Source organism: Mus musculus, chromosome 6, assembly GCF_000001635.26.
Source record: "Mus musculus strain C57BL/6J chromosome 6, GRCm38.p6 C57BL/6J".
NCBI classification, from domain to species: domain Eukaryota; kingdom Metazoa; phylum Chordata; class Mammalia; order Rodentia; family Muridae; genus Mus; species Mus musculus.
In genome coordinates this window covers 43,264,629-43,290,544 of record NC_000072.6, presented here as the reverse complement: position 1 = coordinate 43,290,544, position 25,916 = coordinate 43,264,629, and the positions used below count along the sequence as shown (strand labels likewise).

General features: G+C 44.6%; 1 protein-coding gene across 2 annotated transcripts; it reads right to left on the bottom strand.

Annotated features, from left to right (window-relative positions):
* Positions 1 to 1,224: 1,224 nt before the first annotated feature.
* On the bottom strand, positions 1,225 to 24,901 carry Arhgef5 (Rho guanine nucleotide exchange factor (GEF) 5). Of its 2 annotated transcripts, none has more exons than NM_133674.1 (15): positions 24,802 to 24,901; positions 15,120 to 18,240; positions 14,548 to 14,605; positions 13,947 to 14,008; positions 13,488 to 13,741; positions 10,942 to 11,102; positions 10,232 to 10,384; positions 9,818 to 9,947; positions 9,520 to 9,594; positions 9,033 to 9,122; positions 7,214 to 7,371; positions 6,491 to 6,652; positions 5,116 to 5,186; positions 2,901 to 3,005; positions 1,225 to 1,931 (listed from the first exon to the last, which is right to left on the bottom strand). In NM_133674.1, the coding sequence occupies exons 2-15, from the start codon at positions 18,226 to 18,228 to the stop codon at positions 1,774 to 1,776; spliced, it is 4,746 nt and encodes a 1,581-aa protein (NP_598435.1). In that variant the 5' UTR covers positions 18,229 to 18,240; positions 24,802 to 24,901; the 3' UTR covers positions 1,225 to 1,773. The 2 variants fall into 2 exon arrangements, with proteins under 2 accessions (NP_598435.1, XP_006506450.1); XM_006506387.2 differs by having other exon boundaries at positions 24,743 to 24,830.
* Positions 24,902 to 25,916: the final 1,015 nt, after the last annotated feature.

Below are 25,916 nucleotides of genomic sequence, written 5' to 3'. Positions count from 1 at the left end.
ATTATTAACACATTTGGCTTCATTCTTACCTTTATGCAAAGCTGCAATGAAACTCTGTCCTTAAGTCCTCCTAATCATAAAATATAATAGAATGACTAAGGAAAGACTATAATAATTCCACTTAAAAGATGGGACAAAGGATGCCATGTGTTGTCACCTGGGATGCTAGACAAGAAAAACAATGGGAGTGGCATTCTTCAACTGAGAAAGGCAATGTTAAAGGGGACAGATAATGAATGATTCATCGTTTGCTTGGCTATGACTTTGCAGTGTATTGATCGGGTGCTGTTTAAGGATTTGGACTGATTGACTCATGGCAGCATGGTCACTGGATCCTAGGTCTCTTTCCACTGCCTTTAACAAAGATGGAACATCTAGGGCGGAATCTTCATTGCAATTAAAGTCACAACAGAAAGTCATAAATGGTTGGAATAGCATTTACCAAATCCACACAAATTAACCTATCTGTGCCTATGGATGTGCTAAATTATTTGAATGGGCTCTTATTAATTGAAAGAAAGATAAAATTTCAAGACCTGTAAGTCATATAAAGTACTCAGAAATTGCTGGTTGTTTGTGAGCCTAGAGGCTGCCTGGGGCTGAGAAAAAAGAAAACAAACCCGGGTATGCCTCGTAGTTAAAACATTCCTGGGGACAGCTTAACCTTAAAGATAAAGAGGAATGTGAGGACATAACAGGGCTATCTGAACTGAGTCAACAACTCACAGAACTCTGACACCCTGCACGTACATGTAATTTTTCTGCTGATGTTTAAATAAGCCAATAGTGTGTCGCTATGCTGAATTCCACACCCCTAAGCCCCTTACCCCATAAAAACCCCTAGCTTCCGAGCCTCATGGCCGACATCCGTTATCTCCTGTGTGGGATGCATGTCCGGAGCTCCGTCATTAAATGACCTCATGTAATTACATCAAGATGGTCCTTCGTGATTTTTTGGGTGCACTCCGAATCGAAAATTGAGTGGGGGTTTCCCCACTAAGATCTATCATAACCACTCGTGCCTTCTAATTCCTTCTACAAGCTCTGAAGGTACAACAAGCAGAGCCACTGGCCAAGCTCTTAGGTCTTACTAGAGGAAGCTAGTAGCCAATATAATCTGTGCACCAGTTTGGTCTTTCATAACATGCTATATAGGCTGGAGTTCTTATGAGACTCTGCATTGTAAATCTTGTTCAGTGAGTACTAAGTAACCTGAGAAGAAAACACGTGAAGAAGTGCCAAGTTTATTAGAGTGAGAGAATGCCACCCTCACATTGCCACCAAGAAACAAGGACTGCAGGGGCACATGCAATGAGGACAATCTCCGATTGAAAGCTATTCTAGAGGTCAGCAGGTTCACCTTCCCAACTGATGCGCCAATCCCCATTAAACACCTCCCTCCATTGAGTGGGCTGAGGTCTATCTGGTAACATAGGTCTGTCCACAACTTACATCCGGCCAGCTCTGAATCTGCACTGTAGTAGCAGATGATGTACAAGTACCATCTGGTAGTGGAAGTACAGCACCAAGGCTCATGCCCCACAGTCCCTTTTCCTATGAAGAAAGGTTCCCAGAATCCAGTGTGCAGTCACTCAATATTCCCTACCAAGCACAAAAACGCAAAGAAGTACTGGAACAAGGGACTGAGCTCATCCTTGGGATTTCAGAAGGCCAGGTTCCTGATCCCTAGAAAGCTTCTGCAGCAGGTTTCTAGGACCAGCCATTTCCAGGAATGCTTGTTCATGAGCTCAGAAGACTCCTCATCAAGAACAGTTAGACTTGCTGTTCTACCAGCTGCAGTTTGGCCGTCTTGACTCGATGGGCTTCCTTGAGGTTCTGAGCACGGACCTCTGGGTTTGAAATGAACTCTACCTGCTGGACAGGAAACCAGCCTTGCTCACCATCTGAGAGTCTTACACCCTCCAGCCAGCCTGCAGTACACAGTAAGAGGAAAGAAGAGTTAGAGGTTAAGGGTTCATGCTAACTTCTTGGACCTCCTTGATGAAAATTAATCGACATCCTGAGGCTGAATGGACCAGGGTCCTCCGCCATGAAAAGCCCAGCTATGTATATTATGGAAATGGCTGCTCTAGGCCTGCTGAAGTCTACAGTCTTCTTCCCTGCTATCAGTTGAATTTTGCCCATCAAAGTATTTATTTATAACTTAATACCCTGGTAACTTGACATTTGTTCTTATTTGGTGTGGTAGTTTGAATAAAAATGGCCCCCATAGATCCATAGGACGTGGAACTATTAGGAAGTGTGGCCTTGTTGGAAGAAGTGTGCTTTGAGGTCTCAGAAGCTCAAGTCAGCCCTCATGTGGCATTTACTTCTGCTGCCTGTGGATCAAGATGTAGAACTCTCAGCTCCTTCTCCAGCACAATGGCTGCCTGCTTGCCACCATGTTTCCTGCCATGATGATAATTGACTTTGGAACTGTAAGCCAGCCCCAATTAAATGCTTTCCTTTATAAGAGTTGTCTTGGTTATGGGTGTCTCTTCACAGCAATGAAACTTGGGGACGAAACTGCTCCAAATACAATTGATAAAGTTACACTGAGGCCACCCTGGAGTCCATCAATCAGTCAGAATTGGTCTCTTTACAGAGGGGGTAATTGAGATGTACACAGAAAGGAAGAGAGCCACAAAAATATGCATGCAGAGATTAGAATTATGCAGCCATTTTGAAACCTGTGAGATGGAGACAAGGTAAAGGCCCTTCCTAGAAGCTTAAGTTGACACTTTGATTTGGGACTTCTCAACTCCACAACCTTGAGAGAATAAATTACTGTTGTTACTAGGCACTAAGCTTTCAGTACTGTTATGGCAGCCCTAGAAAGCTGGTGTATCTCTGTCCAGAGTCTGCTGGCCCACCTGAAGCTCAGGGATCTTCCGTCTTACCATCACTGCTTTGCTGAGTGACCATCACCACATCCGCCTTCTCTAGTGCCAACTCATCATTCTCTCGAGGCTTGTAGGCACGGAGGCACTGAACTTGTGGGGAGTCTATAGAAGAGAAGAATGAAGGTTAGGAGCAGTGTAGGACAAACGAGGAATAGGGAGGGAAGTATGGGAGGACATGAGGTAAAGACAAGTGTGGGATCATAGACAAAGGAAGCCATTGACCCACACCTTTAAACCCAACACTTAGGAAGTAGATGCAGGGGAATCTTTGTGAGTTCTACACAGCCTGCTCTACACAGTAAGGTCAGCCAAGGACACATAGTGAAACCCTGTTTAAAAATACAAACATATAAAAACAAAAACAAACAAACAAACAAAAACCCACAAAAATAAAAGCCAGAAAACAAATGACAATGATGACAATAACAACAACAATAACAACGAGGCATTTGGGAAATCTTTATCTGCCAGGAATCAAACAAGTCAGTAAAGAAACACAGGATCAGTATGCGATCTAGGATCAGTATGGGATCTAATTTTTACAAGTTCTGCTTCTCTAGGGAAGAAGCCTGGAACACATCGTGTGACCACGTTTAATTAATCATCATGACAAATACTTGAGGTTAGGCTGAAGATCCGGCTTCCTTCTGAGATGTTTCCTGACCCTTCTGTCTTCAATGGAGTTTGAATTCCTTAGATCTGACTGTTGAAGGGGAGCCAGGTATCCCTTATCTAACCGTTCTATGCACATGATTTACTTTGCTAGTTCAAAGCACAGATCCTGTTCTAAAGGGAGCAAGAGGTAGTATGTTCTGAGCTAAATACAAGTGACCATGACCTGGAAGCATAGAATGACACATTCCACTGTGGAAGGGGTTACTTCTATGGTCAGAGAACAAAAGCAAGGCATGAATAATATATTTGAGAAAACACTGGTGAGGTCCTTGGGTAGGCAGGTTATAGCAGAAAGGAAACATATCTCCTATAGGTTGTAGACATTATCTTAACAGACTTAGCTTCAGGGCTGGTGAAGCTAACGGTCTATACTAAGTTTAACAATATATCCACAAGTTTTACATATCGGTCACAAGACCATCAGGCCAGATAGGGGCTGGCAATAAAGGCTACTATTGGGACCAAAGGTGACACATGATAATTTTGGCTCTTGATCTGTGACACTGCATCTTCACAACTAGAAATTTCAAGTGATTACTGGTATCTTCAGCATAGAACTCAGAACTTAATTCACAGCCTTTCCAACAAGAATCAAAATTGAAGTCTATATATCTTGCATCATTTTCTTGCTTGTACCAGATAAGGGATCCCATGCCTTTAAAAATAGCCTTCTACCGTTAAACTTTCTGGATGGCATATGTGTCCTTGCTCCTTTTTGGCCTCACTTTCCTCATCTATAATTGATCAAAGATGATCATTGATCCAAATGATTCATGAGGTAATTCTATATGCTTTCTTAAGAGCTGGGCAGCATTACCATAGATTGTAATTAAGTTCAAGATAACGAAGTTCAGAGTATACCTATTCTAGAAGCAATCTATCTGAGATGGATTTGACTTCATACTTTACTCTCGTGCACTGATTTTGCAGAAAGTAAGTGGAATGAATGCCACGTATTAGCAGTGCACTTCATTTTTCTAAAGCGCATCTTCCATCCACAGAAGTGAAATGCTATAAGTAAAGTAGTTCCCTGCTACCCTCTTTACCCATCACAAACGAAGCTAATTAACAAACTGCACAGCACGCAAATTTCATACCCTCTGGGCTCTGGCTACTCCTGTGTGTTCTGGGTAGGCAAACTTAGCTATCCAGCTGTAGTCAGACTAAGTGTGTGCAGCTCTTCTGCTATCCCCATTATGTCTACAGTGCCCCCCACCCCCGTTTCCCTCTTACATCTTCAATCGGTAAAATTAAATCAAAATCACAGCAGATATTCCTTTAAAGGAATATATATTTTACAAAGAACAAACATTTGCCTAAGACAGTGAATGCTCAAGCAAAGATACTGCCATCATGAAGGACAGTTGTTAATCAGCTGTATCCTGAGAATTTAAGCTTCTATCTTCAGCAATCTACTATAAAATTCTAAGGAAAAGCAATAAACAGAAGCCTTTTAGAGTTACCACCCAGCACACTACCCTTCATCCAAAGGAGACCAGATAGACGCTGCCATTTTCTCCGTTATAGCCTTACTCACCATAACACTCAAGGAGGTCCAACTCCTCTCTGGGCATGGCCAAGGCTGAGATCCAGCGAAGCTTTTCACTTCTGACAAAACAAAGGAAAGACTTAGCCTCAGTGACAGACTAGGGGCACACAGGCTGAGGGTCAATGGCGGAGAAGGCAGGTGGTGGCTACAGGAAGGACCTGTCTAATCTAATGACTCCGAAAAAGCAATGGGACCCTGCCTGGCTGGAAACACAGTGTTACCATGCGTTATATGTTAGTGTATCGTAGTTATCCTTCCTTTCTCCCTCCAGGCATATCTCCAAGAAAGAGTCAACAGGTGAACTGTCAGTCACACACATGAACATTTTTCAGTCTGGAAATCATACCAAACAAATCGCTCATCTGTTTAGACATGACCACTTCGCATGGCTCTTGATTGTCACCTACCTCCCTTCAATCAAATACCTAAGTTGAAAATTACTATTTAATACTATTTTTAAGCCAAGTCATTGTTGTTGTATAATGTAATCTTAGCCTATCTTATCCTCTGCTTCCCAATGTACCTAGGTTATTGAGAATGGTACTTTCACTTTTCCAAAAGGATGCTACCAAATCTCTACAAAAGAACACAAATCTGCTCCTGGTTATTTGTCTTGGGTGAAATACAGAATACAAACCCATGCACTACCTTCTCCGTTCCATGAGGAGAGATAGAAACTATTGATCCCACTTGAACTGTCTTCCAAGGGATCAATCTGAAAAGCATCCATATCTCATGGAACCTTAAGCCACAGATAGGTTTAATAATCTTACAGAGAAGCTCTTCCTGTGTCTCTCAAGGCACCAGCAAAGCTACTGCGTGTTCTTTAGTTTGCTATATTGCATGCCAGATTCTCTAGTTACCATTTCAACTCTCAACATTTGTATGTATATGTGAATGTATTCATTCGTTTGTTATTATCATCAGAAAGATTTCAACTCATATTTCTTAACACTACATATTTCTGCTCAATAGAGGATAAAGCTAGGAGATTGAGGAAAAGCAGATAGCACACAAGGTGTTTTTTATTCACCTAAGTGCCCACCAGCTGTGGAGCTGGGTTGCATAGATGAGCTGATCACTCATAAACACAGTAATCCAGTTCTCAGCTCATTCCATGCAAGCTCAGCTCCCTTATACCTCACAGACCTTGTGCGTTTTGAGTACTGGCTATGAAGCAGATGTTCAGCTGTGGTGGCAACTTCACATCTTCACCCCACACTGAATCTTTTTCAAGTTATCACTTAGCTCTAGATCCTTGGGTTTCTCTCTATGAACGACCCCAGAAGTGCTGAGTCATGGTCTGCATATGGTTCTGACCAGGGACATCCACCCCCAACTCCTGTGTCCAGCCCCGTCTCACTGAGTCTCAGTGCGGAAGAGGAATTCCACTTGGGTGCCCTGTGCGTTGTGCAGGAGAAAGAGACGGAAGAGGTTTTTGTGAGGTCCATGAAGCTTCATTTCACACTTCTCCCCTCGGATGGAGGAGAACGGAGCATGGTCAAATACCAGGAACCGGCTGCCCCTGCAAGACAGAAGTCTTTTAAGTCTGAGTCTAGAGTTTTGGAACTTCACCCACCCTCACCCTTGGATTCCATTCCCCTGCCCTAGCTTCTACATATAAAAGTATTCATATAAAAGACTGTATCATATAAAAGCCATATGAGGGCTTCAACTTACTCTGAATATAATGTGTCTCAACCAACTATTTACTGCATTCGTGATATTCACTACTTTAAGGCATTGAAGAGGTAAGAACCAATATTAACTTTATAAAGTCCTAATGACCAGGGTTTCAGCTCTGAAATTAGCCAAGTAGCTGTATCAGCTATTATGCTGGGCACAACCTAAAGAAGCCACAAATAAACGTATTGAAAAGACAACATCTCGTGCTATAGATTACTCATGTCTATAACACAGGACAGGTTTGGTAACACTATTCCCACTTCTGTCCTCTAAGTTGACTCATGACTCAGACTGTGAGTTGTCTAATTGAAAAGGGATTCCTTGGCAGCAGGTCATTTGATGTCCCTCTGGTCCTTTCCCACTCTTTGGTATGCCCTGGACTCCCATTCCAGCCACTGACTCTCGGGGCCGAGACAGCAACAGACAGTCATTGAAGAGATGTAGGTGGACTGGACGAGTGGTCAGTTTCCTTCTCAGCCCTGGGGAGACACTGAACTCAAGGGCCGTCAGCTCCCCACTCTTCACCAGCCATCGAGATTGTGAAATAAGTGGGAAAATCTACAGAGCAAAAAGAGAGAGGACGCAGGTGATGAGTGTCCTGTTAGTCCTGCCCAACTTCCCAATCACCAATTCCAGATGTTCCCTCTTGCTCTAAAGCAGTGGTTCTCAATCTTCCTAATGCTGCAACCCTTTAATGCAGTTCCTTATGTTGTGGTGACCCCCCAACCATAAAATTACTTTGTTGTCACTTCATAACTGTAATTTTACTGTCATGAATCATAATGTAAACATCTGATATGCAGGATATCTTATATAAAATCTCCTAAGGAAGCCTGATATAACTGTCTCCTGAGAGACTCTGCCAGTGCCTGACAAATACAGAAGTGGATGCTCACAGCCATCCTTTGGACGGAGCACAGGGTCCCCAGTGAAGGAGCTGAAGGGATTTGCAGCCCCATAGGAGGAACAACAATATGAACTAATCAGTACCACCAGAGCTCCCTGGGACTAAACCACCATCCAAAGAAAACACATGGTGAGACTCATGGCTCTAGCTACATATGAAGCAGAGGGTGGCCTTGTCGGTCATCAACGGGAGGAGAGGCCCTTGGTCCTGTGAAGGTTCTATGCCCATTATAGGGGAATGCCAGGGCTAAGAAGCAGGAGTGGGTAGGTTGGTGAGAAAGGGGAGGTGGGAAGGGATAGAGGGTTTTCAGAGGAGAAACTAGGAAAGGTGAGAACATTTGAAATGTAAATAAAGAAAATGTCAAATAAAAAAAAGTGCTAAAAAAATTCTCCTAAGGAGATTGTGACCCACAGGTTGAGAACCACTGCAAATCAAGCCATCCAGATTGTTTCTCTTGGAATCCCCTAACTACACTGTTCTCTGTGTGGACCCATGGTGAAAGGAAGGTGTGACTCTAACTTAACAAGAGATGATGTGGGAACAAATGTCTGTGAGCCCAAGGAGAACATGTCAATGAACAGTCAAGGCACAACACAGCATCATGAAAGCCAAAGATCAGGGGCAGTTATGTTATCTGCTTTCCCCTTAATGATGGTCAGAACCAAGACAGGCAGAGTGCGAATCAGGCTGGAGTTGAGGATAAGGATTTTAGGTGGGGTGTTCCTGGAGCTGCGGCCTGGGAAAGAGCTCCTGTAAAACTTAGACAAGGAAATCTGTTCTCTTTTAGAGGAGTAATGATATGTATGATCTGTAATGCACTGCAATTAAAATGTCGAGGATCAATTTCACATTTGTTTGGACAAGAGAATTTGAGGTTTATGACATGTTGCTTTGGTTAGGGTGAAGGTGACCTGATAAAATATGTGAGTCAAGCATTCCTCACCCCTAAATTTTTATATATCCTTATTCTGGAAAATTGCTTCTATCCATTTGCTGGGTGTTCCTCCTCCTCCAGTAACTACTGCCCCTCCCTCTTTTCTGATATTGCTGATCATTTCCGTATGCACATACACACAGATATAATTATAGATCGGCATCCTCTACTTTTACACCAATATGTAATAAAATCTGCATATAATTCTATGCCTCCACCTATCAACATGTCTTGTAGAATGAAGTGATCATTTGCATATTCCGGAAATGGAGAGAAGGAGAGGTAGAACCACTGGAGGCTGGATGACTGTGTTAGAGGATGGTGAGTAGGATATGTTAATGAGACGCCTAGGCAGGGAGGTGTGCAGGGACAGCTCACTTTGCACTCAAACTCAATCTTCTGGCTCAGGTAGATGAGCTCCTCTGTCCGCCGCATTCTCTGCACATTGCTGTTGCAGTCTCGAATCAGCTGTGAACAGAGCAGGGGAAAGGAAGGGGAAGATCATTGAGTCTTGCCCTTTAAGCCCCCTTAAAGGCAACCTGGAAGGATGCCTGAAAAGCTCAGTCTTTTCTACCAGCTGGAATTGTGCAAAGCAGCATTAAAGTCATGCGCTGGGATGCGGGAATACTTTATATCCCCTGAGAGAACATACGGGGATGAGGGCCTGGGGTATCAGGAACACACTTGCCAGATATGGAATGTGAAGAATTAGTTCTGGTAGATGACAGAAGGTGACTGAGCTCTCCCCTTAGTGTGGTCCCATCTCCCTTGCATTTTTCAGTCATGAGTATTGGGGGAAGAGGGAAGACTTCTCCCTGAATGGTTACATAGCCCTTATAGGTTACTGGATATATTGGCTGCCTACCTTCTCTAGGGCATGGTGTGCCTTCGTGGCCTCTGCCTCTTCTGAGGAGCCAGGCTGAGTTCTCTTCAGTATGTTCTGTGGAACAAAGAGTGGACAAGAGCCAGATAAGAGGAAGGACAAGTCAGGGACATAGTTCCAAAAGCAATGAGTTCTGAGAAAGAAAAATGTGAACAGTTGGAAATCTGTTCCCATCCTCCACATGATGTGGAAACTTCACAAATGGATGACACTTTGCCTCCAATCTCTCCAAGACCATGTCTGAGTCAAGGCAATTGAACCAAAGAAGTATCTGCCATACCTGGAGCAGCAGCTTGAGACGTGTGATGCGTTGGAAGGGCAGTATCAGAAAGGACTTGAGAGACAGGCGTTGGCAGATGGGGTCGCTCTCTAGCTTCTCCAAGACCTCCCGGAAACTGCTGTTGCTATTCCTGTATGAGTAGCAAGTAAGAAGCAAGATAGAGAGTAAAGGGGGCTCAGTGAAGGCATGGGGAGTGGGAATTAGTGGAGGATCTGGGATTAGGAAATAATGAGGAGAATCCATGTACAGGGTCCAGATATGACTGCAGAGAGGATCTGATATGGGCAATGGGCTGAAACTTCAGATGACATAGCAGGCACAAGAACATATACTCATGAGAGAGGGCTCTGGGCTGGGGATTGAGTCAAGGTCACTGCAATGTCCACTAAGGGAATGGAGAGGGATCATTCTTACATTAGACTTTGGAAGGTGCGTTCCTGATAGGTCTGGTTGGTGACATAAGGCAGGTAGACACGGTGGAAGTCTGCGGCATGATTCAAGACAACATCACACACTTGGAAGGAGAAGATGTTGTTCTCAAAGTTTTCTTCTAGGTCTGAAAGGAACCTGTGTAATATTTAAACAGTCTCATGAGCTACTGGGTCCTCAGCCCAGCATCTGTCTGAGTCCTGTATATTCTGAGCCTGCAGCTAATTCCATGAATCACTAACTTCTCCTGACTCTCCTTAGCTCTGTGCCCTTGCTATGTAGTACCAACCAACCCCTAGGTTGATACTAGTTTATTTCTGATGGAAATTAAATAGAATTCTACTATTCTATTTCTTTTTCTTCTTTTTTTTTTTTATTCTATTCTGGTTTGCCAGTCTTCCAGTGGTTCTTATAGCTTGTGTTCACTGCGGTACAAACCCAGAACATAGATAAAATCTCAATCCAGGAAGCACTTCTCACTCATCTATATCAATAGACCTGTGACCTTCCATACCCTCCTCTTCTTAGTTTTTCCTATCCCCCTTTCTACCCCTGAAGGTCATGGAGGGAGCCCAGGCCCACTTTTATCCAGAGACTCTGACAAAGAGAAGGTTTCTAAGTGGGACAAAATCAGCTGCAATCTCAATGGCTAAGCACAGCAAGGTTGATAGAATGGAGTTTGGAAGAAGTCTCACGTGGTGCTGACATCTCGTACATCCTGCAAACGAGAGAAGAGCCACTGATGATCCTGGTTGGACAGGGTGCCCCGCAGCTGGGCTGAATGTTGGAAATGATCCACAGCTATGTTTAGACTGCGCAGGTAAGATGCTTCTGACACAATCAGCTCAAACTTGGCCTAGAAGATTGGACAAGAGGAAGATTAATGAATACTTTTATGAACTGTCTGGTAGATAAAAGTTGCTGAACAATGGTTTAGGGTTGATCACTGAATTAGCTATATCTTTTCATCAGTCATAGTAATGAAACTTAGTCTAGGAGGAACACAAGGAGTATTTGAGTATGCCAGAGTCAACTTAGGGGCCCAATAACGTGAACAGAGCCTTTATGTTTTCAAGAAACTTAAAGATACATTCATACCTATACACAAATAACTGTGATATCATAGTTATGTTAATTTACCATGCGATAGTAAACATTTTACCAACAAATAGACTGTGCTGGATCTCGTAATAAGGTGGTTAATATTTTAAACACGATGAAGTTTACTTTTAGAAAAGAAACAATTAAGTTGAGCACTTGTAGAGCTTTTATTTAAAAGAAAAGAAAAAACGAAAATAAAGCCGGAGGGACAAGTAGCAATGAGGCACGAGGCCTGGTGGATCATGTCAACCGCACAGCAGGATCTAAGCCTAAAGAGATGTGAAAATGTAAAAAGGTCAGGAATTAGCTGGGTTGCTTCTTGGTTCTGTTTTGTTTCGTTTCTTAGAATGAGAATACCTTTTAGCAATGTGTGGAAGAGGCCAGAAGACGTAAGAGCCCTGCTGGGAAATTGGGTAACATGTCTAGATGGGAGATGAAGGCCTATCACTCAGAGGCATGTGGAAAAATGCACCACTCTAGTCATCAAAGAGGACTTGGAAGGCGTTGCTTATTTGCTAGAAGTGGGGTGTAAAGAGGAGGAGCCAAAGCCACCACCCTGCTTTTGGTTAGGCAATAGGTTAGATGGTGGAATCATGGACTAAGCCAGAGAGGTCTGTGTCAGGGAGAGAGAGGAAGATGACAAGCTCAATTTTATGTCTGAGGAGAGATGGGAATAAAAAGAAACAGGATACATGAGAGAAGATGCTACAATTGTCACTTAAGAATGTGCATGAAGGCTCCAGCAGAGGGAGCAATAACTCATACACATGATGAGTGGACTCCTTTTCCCAGCATGGTCACTCAGACTACTTGGAAAACAGTAAGATAGGCATCCCTTGCTGATCACTGAAATAGCCAACCACAGCTGAACTTAATATACAAGCCCAAACTATGATACTGCAGGTTTATTCTCAACATAACCATCAAAGACCACATGGCTTAAAGTGGCTCATTTAACACTCAGAAACTCAGGGTTTTTGTTGTTATTGTTTTGTCTTTTTATATAGAGTGACCACCCCACCACCACAAAGACACTTCAGCAAACACAGTTTTCAATAGGAAGAGAGTCTGTGGAAGAACACTGCAGATTCCCAAGATGCTATTTTATGAAATGAATATGTAGCGTGAGGTGGTGATACTTAGGTGGCTCTTCTTGCAAAGTCAAGAGGGATCAAGGCTAGAATCAGGACCCTTGTGACTTCAGAGAGTTCATGTCATCTTCCCATTATTTGATCAATAAACACAGGACAGGTTAGTAATTTTCTAGACACTGGTATTTTAAAATTTCCAGTTAAATTATATAACTTATCCAAGATTATCCCATTAATTGAAGCCAGGCTTACATCATCTAAATTCAAATAGTCAATATTTTCTGACTGACTGTTCTGTAGTAACCATTTATCTTTCTTATTCTCCCAGTAACTCTGTGTATCTGTTTTACAAAGGGCTTAGAGACAGCAAGGTGACTTGGCCAAAGTCAAGAAACAGATAGTAACAAAGGCATCGTGTCTCCATCACTGTTATAGAACACAATGACTTAGATATTAAGTCTACCCCACTGTGCCCTATTTTCTCCCTGGGAAGGAATGTTCTACCTCCTCCTTCAGACAAATATAAAAGCAGAATCTGCCCAAGAAAAACTTACTAATGCTCACTGCTTAGAACCAGACAAGCAGTGTCTCCTGCAGTCCTAGTCCTGGGGATGATGACCAAGCGGGGATATAGTAAAGCCTAAGTGAGATCAAAGAACCAAAGGAAAACTTTTGGCTGTCCTCTTCAAAAGACCAGCAAAAATGAGTATATGGCTTGTGTGAAACACTTGTAGATGTGGAGAGGAGATTATCTCGATGAAGTTACTCTCACACCCCTCCCAACAGATTCCAAGGCAAGGTCACTCTGTATGAGTTCAAGCCAGTACAGGAAAGAGTAGACGGCACATGCACGAGTGAGGGAAGAAGGGAATATGCTGGATTCTCAGAGCACTTCACATTCTTCAGTGTGGCACTGAGCAGTCACTATGTATCCAGGTGAGCCTGGGGTGGGGAGAACCTGCTCTTGGTGGCAGAGGTGAGGAGGAGATAAAACATTAGCGAATCTGACTTTATTCCCCTTGCTTTCCCTTGCCCTGCCCTGGTGGTACCTCTTGCAGTTTTTGATCTTCATGGGTCATGGAGAGCAGCACTGTGCTATTGCGCACCACAGGGATTTCCTGCCAGAGGGAGCCACTGGAGGCCATAGAGAGGCGCTGTAGGTAGGAGTCTGAAGAGACCAGTGCCTTTCGACGATGCCGTGGGGAAGAGAGCCCATGTGGCTCGGCCAGGCTGTCCAGCCGCTGCTGGCTCTGAATCTCCTTGTTCAGAACAACATCACTGTACTCCTGATAAAGTAGCTGGGCTACGGGTGAAGATACATAGGAAAAGGAGAAAATCCTGAGAAAACGAAGTGAGTAGAAGCCCACCAACAGAAACTGGCATCTATGGCTGACCTCTGGCAACCATTTCTCTGAACACCACCATTCAATTGCTGGCAGTCATGAGTCCCTGTCCCATTTTAGACAGAAAGCACACACAAGCCTATAGATCTGCTTTAAAGTACTCACAGGAGATGAGCTTGGAGCAACGTCTTGAAAAGCCTCCCATCCCCTCCTTTGGTTTCTTCTCCCTGTGGAGTAGGCAGGATTTGAGGTTGCTTACTGACTGTGAGACAGCAGACCCTGAGTGACTTTAGATTTAAAATCCTCTAACCTTCCATATACATGCTGGGATGACAGGACTGAAGGAAAGTTGCTTCAGCCGTCCCCATCACGGGTCCTTCCATTCAACCCTTCTTCCTTATCTCATAGTCCAGGGAGATCTTAGGACTTAGGGAGAACTTAGAAATGCAGTGGGGCATCTCAAACAATAACTCTACTTTGTAACTCAGGGGTCTTTGGGATAGTATGTGAAGGAGACTGCTTTATAGCCATATGCCTTAGGAGGACAACAGGTGACTCTGACACAGCAGGCAGAACTGGGTAGGTACAAACACCTTCCTTCTCCGCAGTTGTGGTGCCTCTTTCTTCCTCTCCTTACTTTTTAGACATAAAAGCACCAGCAATTCTCGATTCCAGGATCTTTATCCACTGAATTCTTACTAGAGAAATCTTAGTGTCATAAATGAAGACAGTACAGTTGAATTACTGAAGAGTCAGGGCAACTCACCGGAAAACAACAGAATCTGAAGAGCCAGGAAGTCTTCCCGCAGCTGGATTTCGTAAATCTGAAAAGTGAAATGGGTGGCACAACAAGGACATTTAGAGTAGGTGAAAGGATAAGCAGGAGCCACAGCTGAGCAAAGGGAAGACAGTTCTATTGGAATCTGGAAGAGAAGACAATGATTCCAAAGGTATTCTAAAGCCCAGTACCTACTGTGTCCCTGGCGCTCATGTCAGGGTAGAAATTCCAGAAGATATATTAGCTATGCCCCCAGCCTTCATGCAAGACAGGAAATGCACAAAGTAAGGGTACTTTAAGATTTTCGAAAGATACAGCAAATGAAGGAGTCTGGCAATTTCAAGAAGAAGTGAGTTTCAGGGGAAGCAGAAGATGGAAAGGTAAGAAGGGTGGCGGAACATTCTGACAGGATCATGGTGGGTCATGACTTTCTGAGCTGATGTAGGTGATGCAGGTGAATGAAGCTGCAGAGAGAGCAATAGAGACCTCGCAGATGGAAGATGTACAATCAAAAGCTTTGTCTAACATAAATGGTTCTAGAGTCTCTGCTCCTTACTTACCTGAAGAGCTTTCAGGCAAAATTGAAGGTCTACGAAGGCCTTGCCGGTTCCAGCCCTTTTGCTTGTTGGGTACCTGGCCCAGAACAACCTGTTCACTGCTACTTTCTGATGTCCTTGCTGGGTCGCGTCTGTGAGGCCAGCTGGATGCCTTCTCCAGTTGGTGGTGGAGGGGTTTTTCTGAGTTCTTTCTTGATCCTAAAGCTGACCTCCTTGTATTATTAAATTCCTCCTGAGGGGCAGATCGTCTAAATGATCCTCTCACTGGTGGCTCAGACTCTTCAGTGAGCCCTGACTCATCCTTAGTGGTAGGTCTCTGAAGGTCTGGGATCCAAGGAGTAGTAGGAGAAGAGGGACTAAGAAGGTTTGTCATGTTGCTGAAAGCCAGGCCAGGGGACACTTCATTATTACACCTACTGGTGAGAGGCAAAGATTCTGTTGATCTGCCTGTGGCTGGAGGCCAGGAGGTTCGTCCAACAGAGAGAGTAGAAGCTGTCCAGTCTTGATTATTAGGTCTTGGCTTGGCTTGACCTCCTGAATGTATAACTCCTCCCTGGATACTCTTGCTTCTCCCCCTGGACTTTGGGGGCAATGGAGGTGGTTCAGAGGAAGGATCTATGATAGGGACTGGGGGTAGAGGCCTATACATCCTTGAGATATAAGAGGAAGAGATGGAGGGATGGTAGAACTCAGGCATATCAGGAGTTGGGGGTAATGGTTTGTTGTATCTCAGTCTGGAAGGGATGGAGGTCTGTGTATGGTTGGGGCTTTCTGGGGTAGACGGCAGAGGGCGGTGCTGCCTTGCCACAGTGGAGTCAGGAACTAGGGAAAATGAGCCTTTAGAAGATCTATGGAGCCCTGAACTTAGGGTCAGTGGAGGAGGATGACTATGCCGCTTCAGTGTAGAGGCTACTTCATGAAGAAGGCCATCCCTCTCCACTATGTGACTGTAGCTATGTCTCTTCTCTGGGGGAATAGGGAGTAAAGCTTCACGTATCGTCATATCCATGGAGACAGTGGGTGGTGAAGAAACATTTGCAGGAGAGCCTATGGCAAAGGCTGAGTTCTGTGGGGAGCCCCATGTCGGACTACCATGAGGACTGCTGGGCCTCTCTGGATTTGAAGTGAATTCTTCAGAGTCCTGTTTCAAAGCAAACAAAGCAGTAGAGGAGTCTGAAAAGACGATACCATCCCTACTTCTTCTGTTTCTTCTTGGGGTCAGAGAGCCATAGATGGCTGGTTTAGGAGGCCTCTGAGGTAATTCCAAATGAGAGAAAGAGAGTGACATTCCCAGAGAGTCTGGAGTCTGCTCTGTCCTGTGAGAGCCTGGGAACGAGTTGCTTCTTAGATGTTGGGTAACTCCAGTGTAGCTGCTAAGAGGGCTGTGAGGGTTGGCTGTGTCAGAGGTGGCACATGGGTACCTGGAGGATTTTGCGGGTAGTGGAGGAGTCTCACATGGCCCACAATGATGTGGAGTGTCAGCTGAGGCAGAGGCTGTTGGGGTCTCCTCAGGAAGGATAACTGAAGAGCTAACAGGTGACAAGGTGGCAGTGCTGGAGAAAACATTAGGAGGACTGAAAGGAGGTGAATCTCGTGTCCCTGAAGGAGCCACAGATGTACTAGCAGAGACAACCTCAATCCCCTTCCTTAGCCTGAATTCTTCTTGCTGGCTGTTGTGAGTCCTATTATCAAGAGATTCTTCAGGAGCAAAAGAGGCAGGGGGAGAAATGGGTTGGTGAGACCATTCTGTTGGCTCCAGTGCAGGAGCTTGAGGGCTCAGTTCCTCACACACAGGCTCCTTCTGAATCTGTGGAATATCAGCCACAGAGGAAGAAATACCTGGGAACAATGTACCTGGGGAGAGAACCTCAGGATCTACGGAAGCCACTGGAAGAGAAGGCTTGCTGTCCTCTCCTGGTCTGCTCCCTTCCACTGCTGTCTGCCCACCACTATCCCCATTCCCTTGGACCCTGTCACCTGAGTCTACAACCTCCTTCTGGTCCCTTACGGGCATCACTTTTCCTGTTTGATCATGATCTCTCTGCTTTCTCTTTACAATCTCTGATTTCTCTACTAACCTTTGATTCTCTGTATACTGAGTGGCTACCCTTCTCTCTTCCACCTCCCTGGATTCCTGGTCCTGTCCCTCCTCTTCTGAATCTCTCAGAACCCAAACCCTCCTTTCCCTGTTCTCTTGGCCTCTCTCACTGTAATTCAGACCTTCTAATTCCCCACTGAGCCCCTCATTTTCCCATTGTCCTCCAAGTAGCATATAGCTTTGGATCTGTCCCTGCTTCTGTTCTTCCTCGTTGCCGTTAAACCCCTCTTCCACCTCCTCCTGCTCTCCCAGGAGCCCACCAAAACAAATGCCTTCGTTCAGAGTTCCTTCCTCCTGAATTTCTACTTCCTGTCCCTCCTGCTCCTCCAGTCCCTGGGCTTCCTGAGATTGAAGGAAGCCTTCTTGCCCTTGATTTTCTTGTGTGGCCTCCAACTGCAGCTGTTTCCCCTGCCTAAGCAGTTCACTTCCACTGCCCTGGGTCTGCTCAGTCTCACCAGGGTGAGTTTTGCAGGGAGGCCAAGATCCTCTAGGGATTGAGGTGTCTGGGGAGGTTTCTTCCTCTTCTTTCTCTTTGCTAACTGCCAAAGTCAAAGACATAAGTTCTGACTGCAATTCTGCCCCCACTCTGTTGTCTAGTTTGCTGGGTATGTCTAGCCATTCTTCCTGGACAGCACATGCCAAGAGCTCAGGGGCAGCTATTGTTCTTGACAGTCTGTCTTTAAGGCTCTGGATTACAGCTTCCTGCTGGTCTGGAGTGTTACAGGCCTCAGCCAGAAGGATTTCCTGGCTTGTCTCCATATCCGAAGATTCTTTCTTGAAGAAAATTGCCATACTATTAGGTGTATGGTCACCCATGTCCCTTAACACTTTTGACTGGTTCATCACGGGTCTGTGTCCATCTGTCCACTTATAGGATGGGTCTCGGTCTTCTTGAGCTTCAGGATCCAAGGCAGGGATCTGACTGCTCCTCATGATACCTTCAGGGATAGTTTTCAATTCTTCTATGTCAGGGACTTCTGTAGATACTCCATATTCAGGCTCCTCAGCCTCCATCAGGGCTGAATCCTAAAGAAGGATACAAAATAAAAGTTTCTAATGCCTCTTCTATGTGTATGTATACAAGAAAAGATCCAAATAAGATGAATGGAAAACTTCTTTGGTTCCATTTAGGATCATTCTGGACAGGTATACAGTGATACAAGTGCTGGCCTTTGTATGTGACCTTTTTAACTTTACTTATTTTTAAATTAAACTGAGCTATATACATTTTTTTAAATAAATAAATTTTACATAAAAATTTAAAATTTCATTTTTATTTATACATATCTGTATGTACATTCAGTGACCACAGAATTCAGAAGAGGGCACCAGATCACCTGACTGGAGTTATATGATTGTGAACTATTAATATGGGTGCTAGGAACTGAACCCTGGTCCTCTGAAAGAGTGGCAAGTTTTCTTAATTGCTAAAGTCATCTCTGTAGTCATTAGGGACTTAGAGGGATTGAGGTGATGGTTCAATTGGTAAGTACAATGAAGATTTACCAAGAGAGTATGGAGGATAGTTTGGTTGGCCTAATGTACAAGCATAAGAACCCTAGCATGGCCATAAAAATTCCAGGAATAATCATGTGTGTCTGTAACCCTAATATGTGTGGGTGTGGTCAGGGACAGGTAGATCTCCAGAGCTTCCTGATCAGCCTGTCTAGTCAACCAATGAGTACCAGTTGAGTGAGAACTTCTCTCAAAAGATAAGATGGAAAGCTTTCCAGAAAAATATCTGGCATAAATTCTGGCGCGTGCAACACACACACAGAAACAAACCACACACATCTACTTAGGGACCCTTTAAAGTATCAGACAACCAGCAGTGACCAAGACAAAGCTCCTGTTTGATCTTGCACCCCTGTGGGAAAAACTGATTATAAATAATTCAATCAGCATTAAAGACCATTGTCAAGGAGTTCCAGGAACTCCCAGTGGTCACTGCCCTCTAACTTCTATTATGCCATTGTCTATTTCTCCCAGTCAACTCTCTGGACTCTCAGTGTGAGTCAGCTTCAAGTAACTACCAGACATGATGGCTGACACACCCTACATCTAACAGCCCAGAGAAGCAGTGTCAGAGGTAGAACCGTCCTCCTGAGCTGTTGACGTGGGATTAAAATAGGTCAAGCTATTACAGCCGATATGCAACAGATGAATCCTTTATACAGGTTCTGGATTTTACTATCTTCCTACTTCTACAGTGTCTGTAGTTATTTATAACTAACGAACAATTTTGTGTTAAATTATAGAGACAGCTGTTTTAAAATGGCTAGCTAAGATAACCCCACCTACTATATTCGACATGGCAGGTAAAGCTGGGCCACCCTCCTTATGATTCTCTCCTCCTCACCAAGCTAACTCCTCTTACTACTTGCCAACATTGTGACCTTTTACCCTGTCTCCCTACTTCCCACTTCCAACAGATCACCTCATATCCTACTGTACAAAAAACAAGCAATCAGCAAACAATGGAGAGATGCTGCTTCAATTTATACAATTCAAAAGAAGCTTGCATGCCCACTCTCCCTCTTTCCCATGTTCCACCTCGTTACCTTGTCTCCTCTAGGCCATGATTATCTCTCTAAACCAATGGTTCTCAACCTTCCCAAGGCTATGACCCTTTAAAACATTTCATCACATTATGATAACCCCCAACCACAAAATTATTTTTATTGTTACTTCTTAACTGTAATTTTGTCACTGTTATGAGTTGTAATATAAATATCTGTATTTCCCAATGGCCTTAGGTGACCCCTGAGATAGGGTCATTCAGCACCCCACAAAGAGGTCAAAAACAAGAGGTTGAGAACCTGTGCTCTAACACTTAACCAGTATCTAAGAGTTCCCAGCAGCAGGCAACTTCTGAATATCTAAACCGAGTTCTGCCTATGAGCTGTCTTCAGAGCGTCCCCGCCCACCTGCTCCACCAGCTCCAATAGGTGCCATTCTGCCAGGTTCCTCTAGATCACACTTTGGTGCAGGTTGTGACTATCACTACTCACATCAGGATTTCCTTTGTAGTTATGCCATTATCCTGCTTTGGTTGACGCTTTGGGTTTCTAATTCCTCAAATGGCTTAAACTACATTCCTATTTCAGGTAATTAAAAAAAAATACATGACACACTTCACTTTTTCCTTGCATTTATACCATTTCAACTATATAACTATGTGTTCTGATTCAACTTCAGTCTCACCAAAAAATGGCAAGCAGTGTGAGATAGGATTTGTTCAGTTGCCTACATCTAGCACAACATCAGCCCATAGTAAGTGCTCAATAAACATTTTAAACATAAAGAATAAACCTTTTGTTTCCCACCTGGCCAAGATTCTCCATATTATACTCATATCTTTATACCTGGAGCACAGCCTAGTCCCAAACTCCACACATACAGTGCATTTTCCACATAAAATACCACTTATAGTTGAAATTCCTTGGTATCTTCTTACTAGACTTAAGATAAATCTCAAAATTTCAGCAATGGTCTTACACACTGTACAATCTGGCCTTTGCCTTCCTTTTCAGCACCTGCCTCTACCCTCAGCTCTCCACCCCTTCTCGCTCAGCTATGGGCCTTCATATGTGGTGGTCCACTGCTGGAATTTGGTCCCAGAGAACTCTCTGCTTCTCCTGAAAAACACATAGAACTTGTCTAGCATTTCCCAGCTGTATCAGGATCTTCAAGAAGGTACACTCTCTACTGAGTTAACTGTGCAATCCCCACTACCTAAGGTTTTACAGTCATTTTTCCCAGCTATCTTACATCTCTGTGAGCGCATACCCTCTACCATGTTAACTGTGCAGTCCTCTCTATCTTAAGTTTTATGGTTCTTGGTAAAGATGGGCAGTTACAAGAGTTATTTTTCAGTTCTTTTTGATTCTTTGCTACTATTTAAGTGAACTGTAGGAATCATTTAATCTATTTAAATATCTCTTCCTCATCTTGAAGAGATGGGGAAATGTTTCCTTCACAGTTCTAATGAAGATTAACTAGCATAATACAAAGAGTGAATTGTTATCTTTAAAAGTCATAGGAAGTACAGGTATTATTGATCTGAGAGACTGAATATGTGTAGGAAAGAAATAGAAGACTGTAAGGCTGCAGAGACATTCCTAGAAACACAAAACTTTGCTCAACTTGCAGATCACAAACTAAAGCCCACAGACTCCATTTCCTAAGGAAAGGATCCATGTAAATCTGAAACAAGGACTCCTGATGTGAGTCTATTGTAAGTACACAGTCATCCAGCCACAACACCCGAGAGGACACCATGGGCTGTGGGTCCCTCACTATACCCAACTGTGGAACTTTCTGGTTTCTTCCAGGTTTAAAGGTGGTTTAAAAGCCACTTGTAAGAATGCCTTTTGTTGTCATGCTGAGTTTCCAAGTACAAACACACACATACACACACACACCAGCTTAATCAATCCTTACAGTCTCTATGCAATACAATCCTACATAACCAAACAAGCAGGTCCCTAGGCATCTTGCAGATGTGGTCTGTGACAAGTTCCTGGTCACCTCACAGATGCAGATATTATCTATATAGGGCAAGTATATGTGATTAACATAAATGCATATGGATCGAAGGACTTTAATGTCCTTTTCCAGTTATGAAAATGCAGTATGTGATTTACTCTAATCTAGCTCTTAAATATAAAATGTATAAATGATACATAATGTGACCTTATTCTCTCAGCCACATGTTAAATAACCTATTTGCTCACTGAAACTTGCTCCTACCTGCCTCAGAAAACTATGTGACAAACCCTGTTATCTTTCCTCATCAGCATCTGTACTGTCTGGAACCCTCTCTCCAATATCATCATACCCTTAGAAGAAGGGTAGTGGCATGCCCCTTCAATCCCAGCAATCAGGAGGTGGAGCCAGCAAGATCTTTAAGTTTGGGGCTAGCCTAGTTTACTAAGTGAATTCTAGGTCTGTCAGAACTACAAAGAGAAACTCTGTTTCAAAAACCCAGGAAGAAGGAAAGAGAGAGAGAGAGAGAGAGAGAGAGAGAGAGAGAGAGAGAGAGAGAGAGAGAGAGAGATAAGGGAGGGAGGGAAGGAAGAAGGAAGGAAGGAGAAAAAGGGAAAGAAAGAAAGAAAGCCACTTAATTGTTTATACCCCAAAGTTAGCACATACTGTTAGTTCTTATATTTAATTCTAACTTAATAATCCTATGCAAACAGGCATGACCCAGCTAGAATATGGATAAAGCTAAAGGAAATCTGTAAAACATTCATATGAAGGCATTAGAACGGAATTTTTTTAAGCTACCTATTCCGTTAAGAGATGAAACATCCTCATATCCCTCTCATCTGGGATGACTAATCACTATTTATCTGCATACAGGGAGAGACAGGGCACAGCACCACAGGGAACTGGTTTCTCTCCAGACCAGAGACATTTCACATCTTCAAGACCCCATAGACAAAGCTCCAAGTGATCCCATTAACAGAACAGTGCAGAACACAGTAAGACCTCCACAGTCTCACAGAGACTCCACAACCAACACTTTAGCTCTTGTCCATTTCTAATTATCCAGGTGTAAAAGGATTTCAAAGATACCCTTCCTTACCTCTTGGGATTGCTTCTGCATTTACAATGGCATCTATACTTCTGCCTACAGTAAGAAAACAAATCTCCCACTTGGAATTTGGAGGAATCCAAAAGATACCCTCTTCATTTCATTTAGCTCATATAATCACCACATAGATATGTACTTTGATTTAGTGTTTGACATTACTACCCTCAATATTCCAGACACCGAAATAAGTATAGTATGACACCAGTGTTATAACTTGTCCAACCAATCCAGTAAAGAATGGAATAAGCACCTTTTTACCTATTGTCCAATGTCTTAGACAATATCATGGGTTGTCTTAGGGGCCAGGTGGTCTTATATAAGAGCACTCTTAAGTGAGGATGCTTATGCCCTTAGGCCTACCAGTGACTATGGGGCCATCCAGTCAAACAAGGTGTGACTTGTTTGTCATTGGCATACAAATGACATTGTGTACTTTACAGACACTCCAAGTGGCCAGCTTACTCTACACACATTGCAGGTACAGGGTCCTGTTTACAACACAGGCTAACACCTGTTTGTGTCTATACCATTCTCTACAACATTATCTCAGGAGATCGCACTTCTGTCCACACCAGGGTAAGTGACTATTCCAGACACCACAAATGACGTCTATCCCAAAGACAGGCAAGTCCATAACGTGACCACACACAACTTCAGACAAACCACATTATGGGCAGCCATACCCTCCAGGGAAAACAGATATATGAAAACTTTGGCTACATCTTCAATTTCTGTATTCTTTTGAAAAGAGGTACCCCTTCACATTCCTTCTGACTTGTCCCTCCCAATGCTTACATCTCTCTTTTACCACAAACTTAGAATTTAGAAGCTGTCTGTCCTCTACTCAGCCTCCCCCTTGTCCCCTCCAAGTCCTTTTAAGGTCCATGGGTTCTGTCTTAGACCCGAGGACTGGTTAACAAATGATGACTGTTTTGATAGAGCCAGAAGCTTGCATACCCCAGGTGTAGATAAAGCAGGAAGTGTGGGAAGAGGCCACACTGGGGGCTGTTTCTCTGGGACTTGGTGCTTTTGAAGTAAAGCTGAGAGCACAGTGGGAGAGCAAGGGAGGAAGGAAGCTGAAAGGAAAACCACCCTCTCAACTCTCCAGTTTGGTGTGCCCTTCCCCCTCAGTCTGACACAGCGCTGGCCAGAGTTCACTGCTAGGCCGACAGGAGGACAAGATTGTCCAGAGAACCCAAGATCCAGGAAAGGGGGAGGGGAAGAAGACTTGAAAACTGAGGCTCTAGGGCTAGCTCTCCCGGATCAGTTCTGGAAAAAGGCATTTATAGAAGATGCCCCAAACTAGGGCTCTGAAAATGGGCTACCGCACCGCGATATTCCGAATAGCTCTCTTACACGTTCCTTAGAACCTTGTGCCGAGGCCAACAAGAAACTCCCTATACACAGGTAAATGGGGGAGAGGGAACTCAGGGCAAGGATCCCTGATTCAGATTTCAGAGCCTTAGTTAACAGCGGAGAGAGAGGTGTGTACATAGATTCACACATACGTAGGCATGTAAATGCCGCGAAGATAACGAAGCAAGGCCCAGGCCTGGTTACAAAAGAAAAAAAAAAGACACTTCCAGGTAAGGAACCGTCTAGAAACTGAATCTCAAGAATTCTTTATCATAGGAGTTAGCTTTCCCCAGGGCCCCGACTTTCCGGGTGGAAAAAAGTTCTGATTATTGGCCCGGGAACATTGCGGGGCAGGGTGCCCATTTCCAAGGCTCAGACCTGGTTGGAAAGCAAAGTTTGCCAGGAGGCCATTCCTTCCAGCTCCCTTCCCGGTCCCGACCAGGTACTCAGCCCCTCACTCGGAGCCCGGCCCACTGGCCCAGCCCCCCATTTCCGGAGTCTGCGCCCCGGGACCTGGCCGGGACTGGTCCCGGGGGAGGCCTAGTTCTCTCTTCTTTCCCGCCCCTGCCTTACCTCCACCCGGCTCCACGACCACCCAGAGTCCGGGGCTCAGAAGAGAAGAGAGCACCCACCTGGTCGGAGTCACATGCTGCCCCGGGCTGGCCCGAGAGTCCCCTCCAGGTCCGGGCGCCCGCCGCGGTCCCCAGCCAGGCCAGGCCGCCCCGGCGCCCCACCCGCGGCCCGCCCCTGCCGCCGGACGGGAGGGAGGGACCGGCTTCTCCCAAGGAAGTTTCAGGTGAGGAAACAGGGACACACCTTCCCGGGGGAGGGGCAGCTCCGGGCAGAGCTGGGAAGAGCGAGCTCCGCGGGATTGAGCTCTACCCACAGCACCGGCAGGCCGTGGCCGTCCAGGGGCAGAACCCAGGCAGGAGTCACCAAGGAGCCGCAGGAGAGAACTGGGCACGGGACTCGCCGGTGTCCGGCGTGGCCCTAGACTCCCCTGCGTGTCTCTTCCTCCGTGGGTCCTCGTCAGGTCTCCAACTGAGGCTCATCCGGACCCGGCTGACTTTCTGCCCCTCGATGTTTCCGAACATCTGAGATTTGGGATTGTCAGCGTGTTTCTTTACTTGGTGTTTGCCATAAGATAAAGGGTTCTTGCACAAGTTCTTCTGTTCCTGTCTGTATGCTTCTCTATCTCTTGTCTCTCCCTCTCTACCCCCCTCTCTCCTTCCCATGTTCCTCTCTCTCTTCACTGGGTGCATGTGAAACATTCTTATGTCTTTTCTGTAGATAGCCTCTGTTTGCCACCATGTTCCAGAGTTCATTTTAAGATCTTATGTCTCAGTTTGTATGACCCTCCTCTGTTCTTTCCAGTATTCGGAGAGAGAATACACACACACACACACACACACACACACACACACACACACACACCTTTACCTAATGACAGGAACTTTGGATGTTCTGTCCACAGGCTCCCTCCCCAAACCCATTCCTGGCTCTGGGGGGTACCATAATGACTTTTTCCCCAGGAGAATTAACAGGCTCTTTGGCTGTTTTTCTTTTAGGAATGCTGTGGCCCACAACTGCAATCAGCTTTTGTGGGTAGACTGTCCCCTGATCCCTGTGTCCACCGCTGCTGCACTGGCCCTGGCAGAAGAGGCTAAGCAGTTGTTTGGAAGGCCCTGCAGAATCAAACATGACCAAGGGAGAAAGGCCTCCTCTCTGATAGTCCCGAAGCAATGCA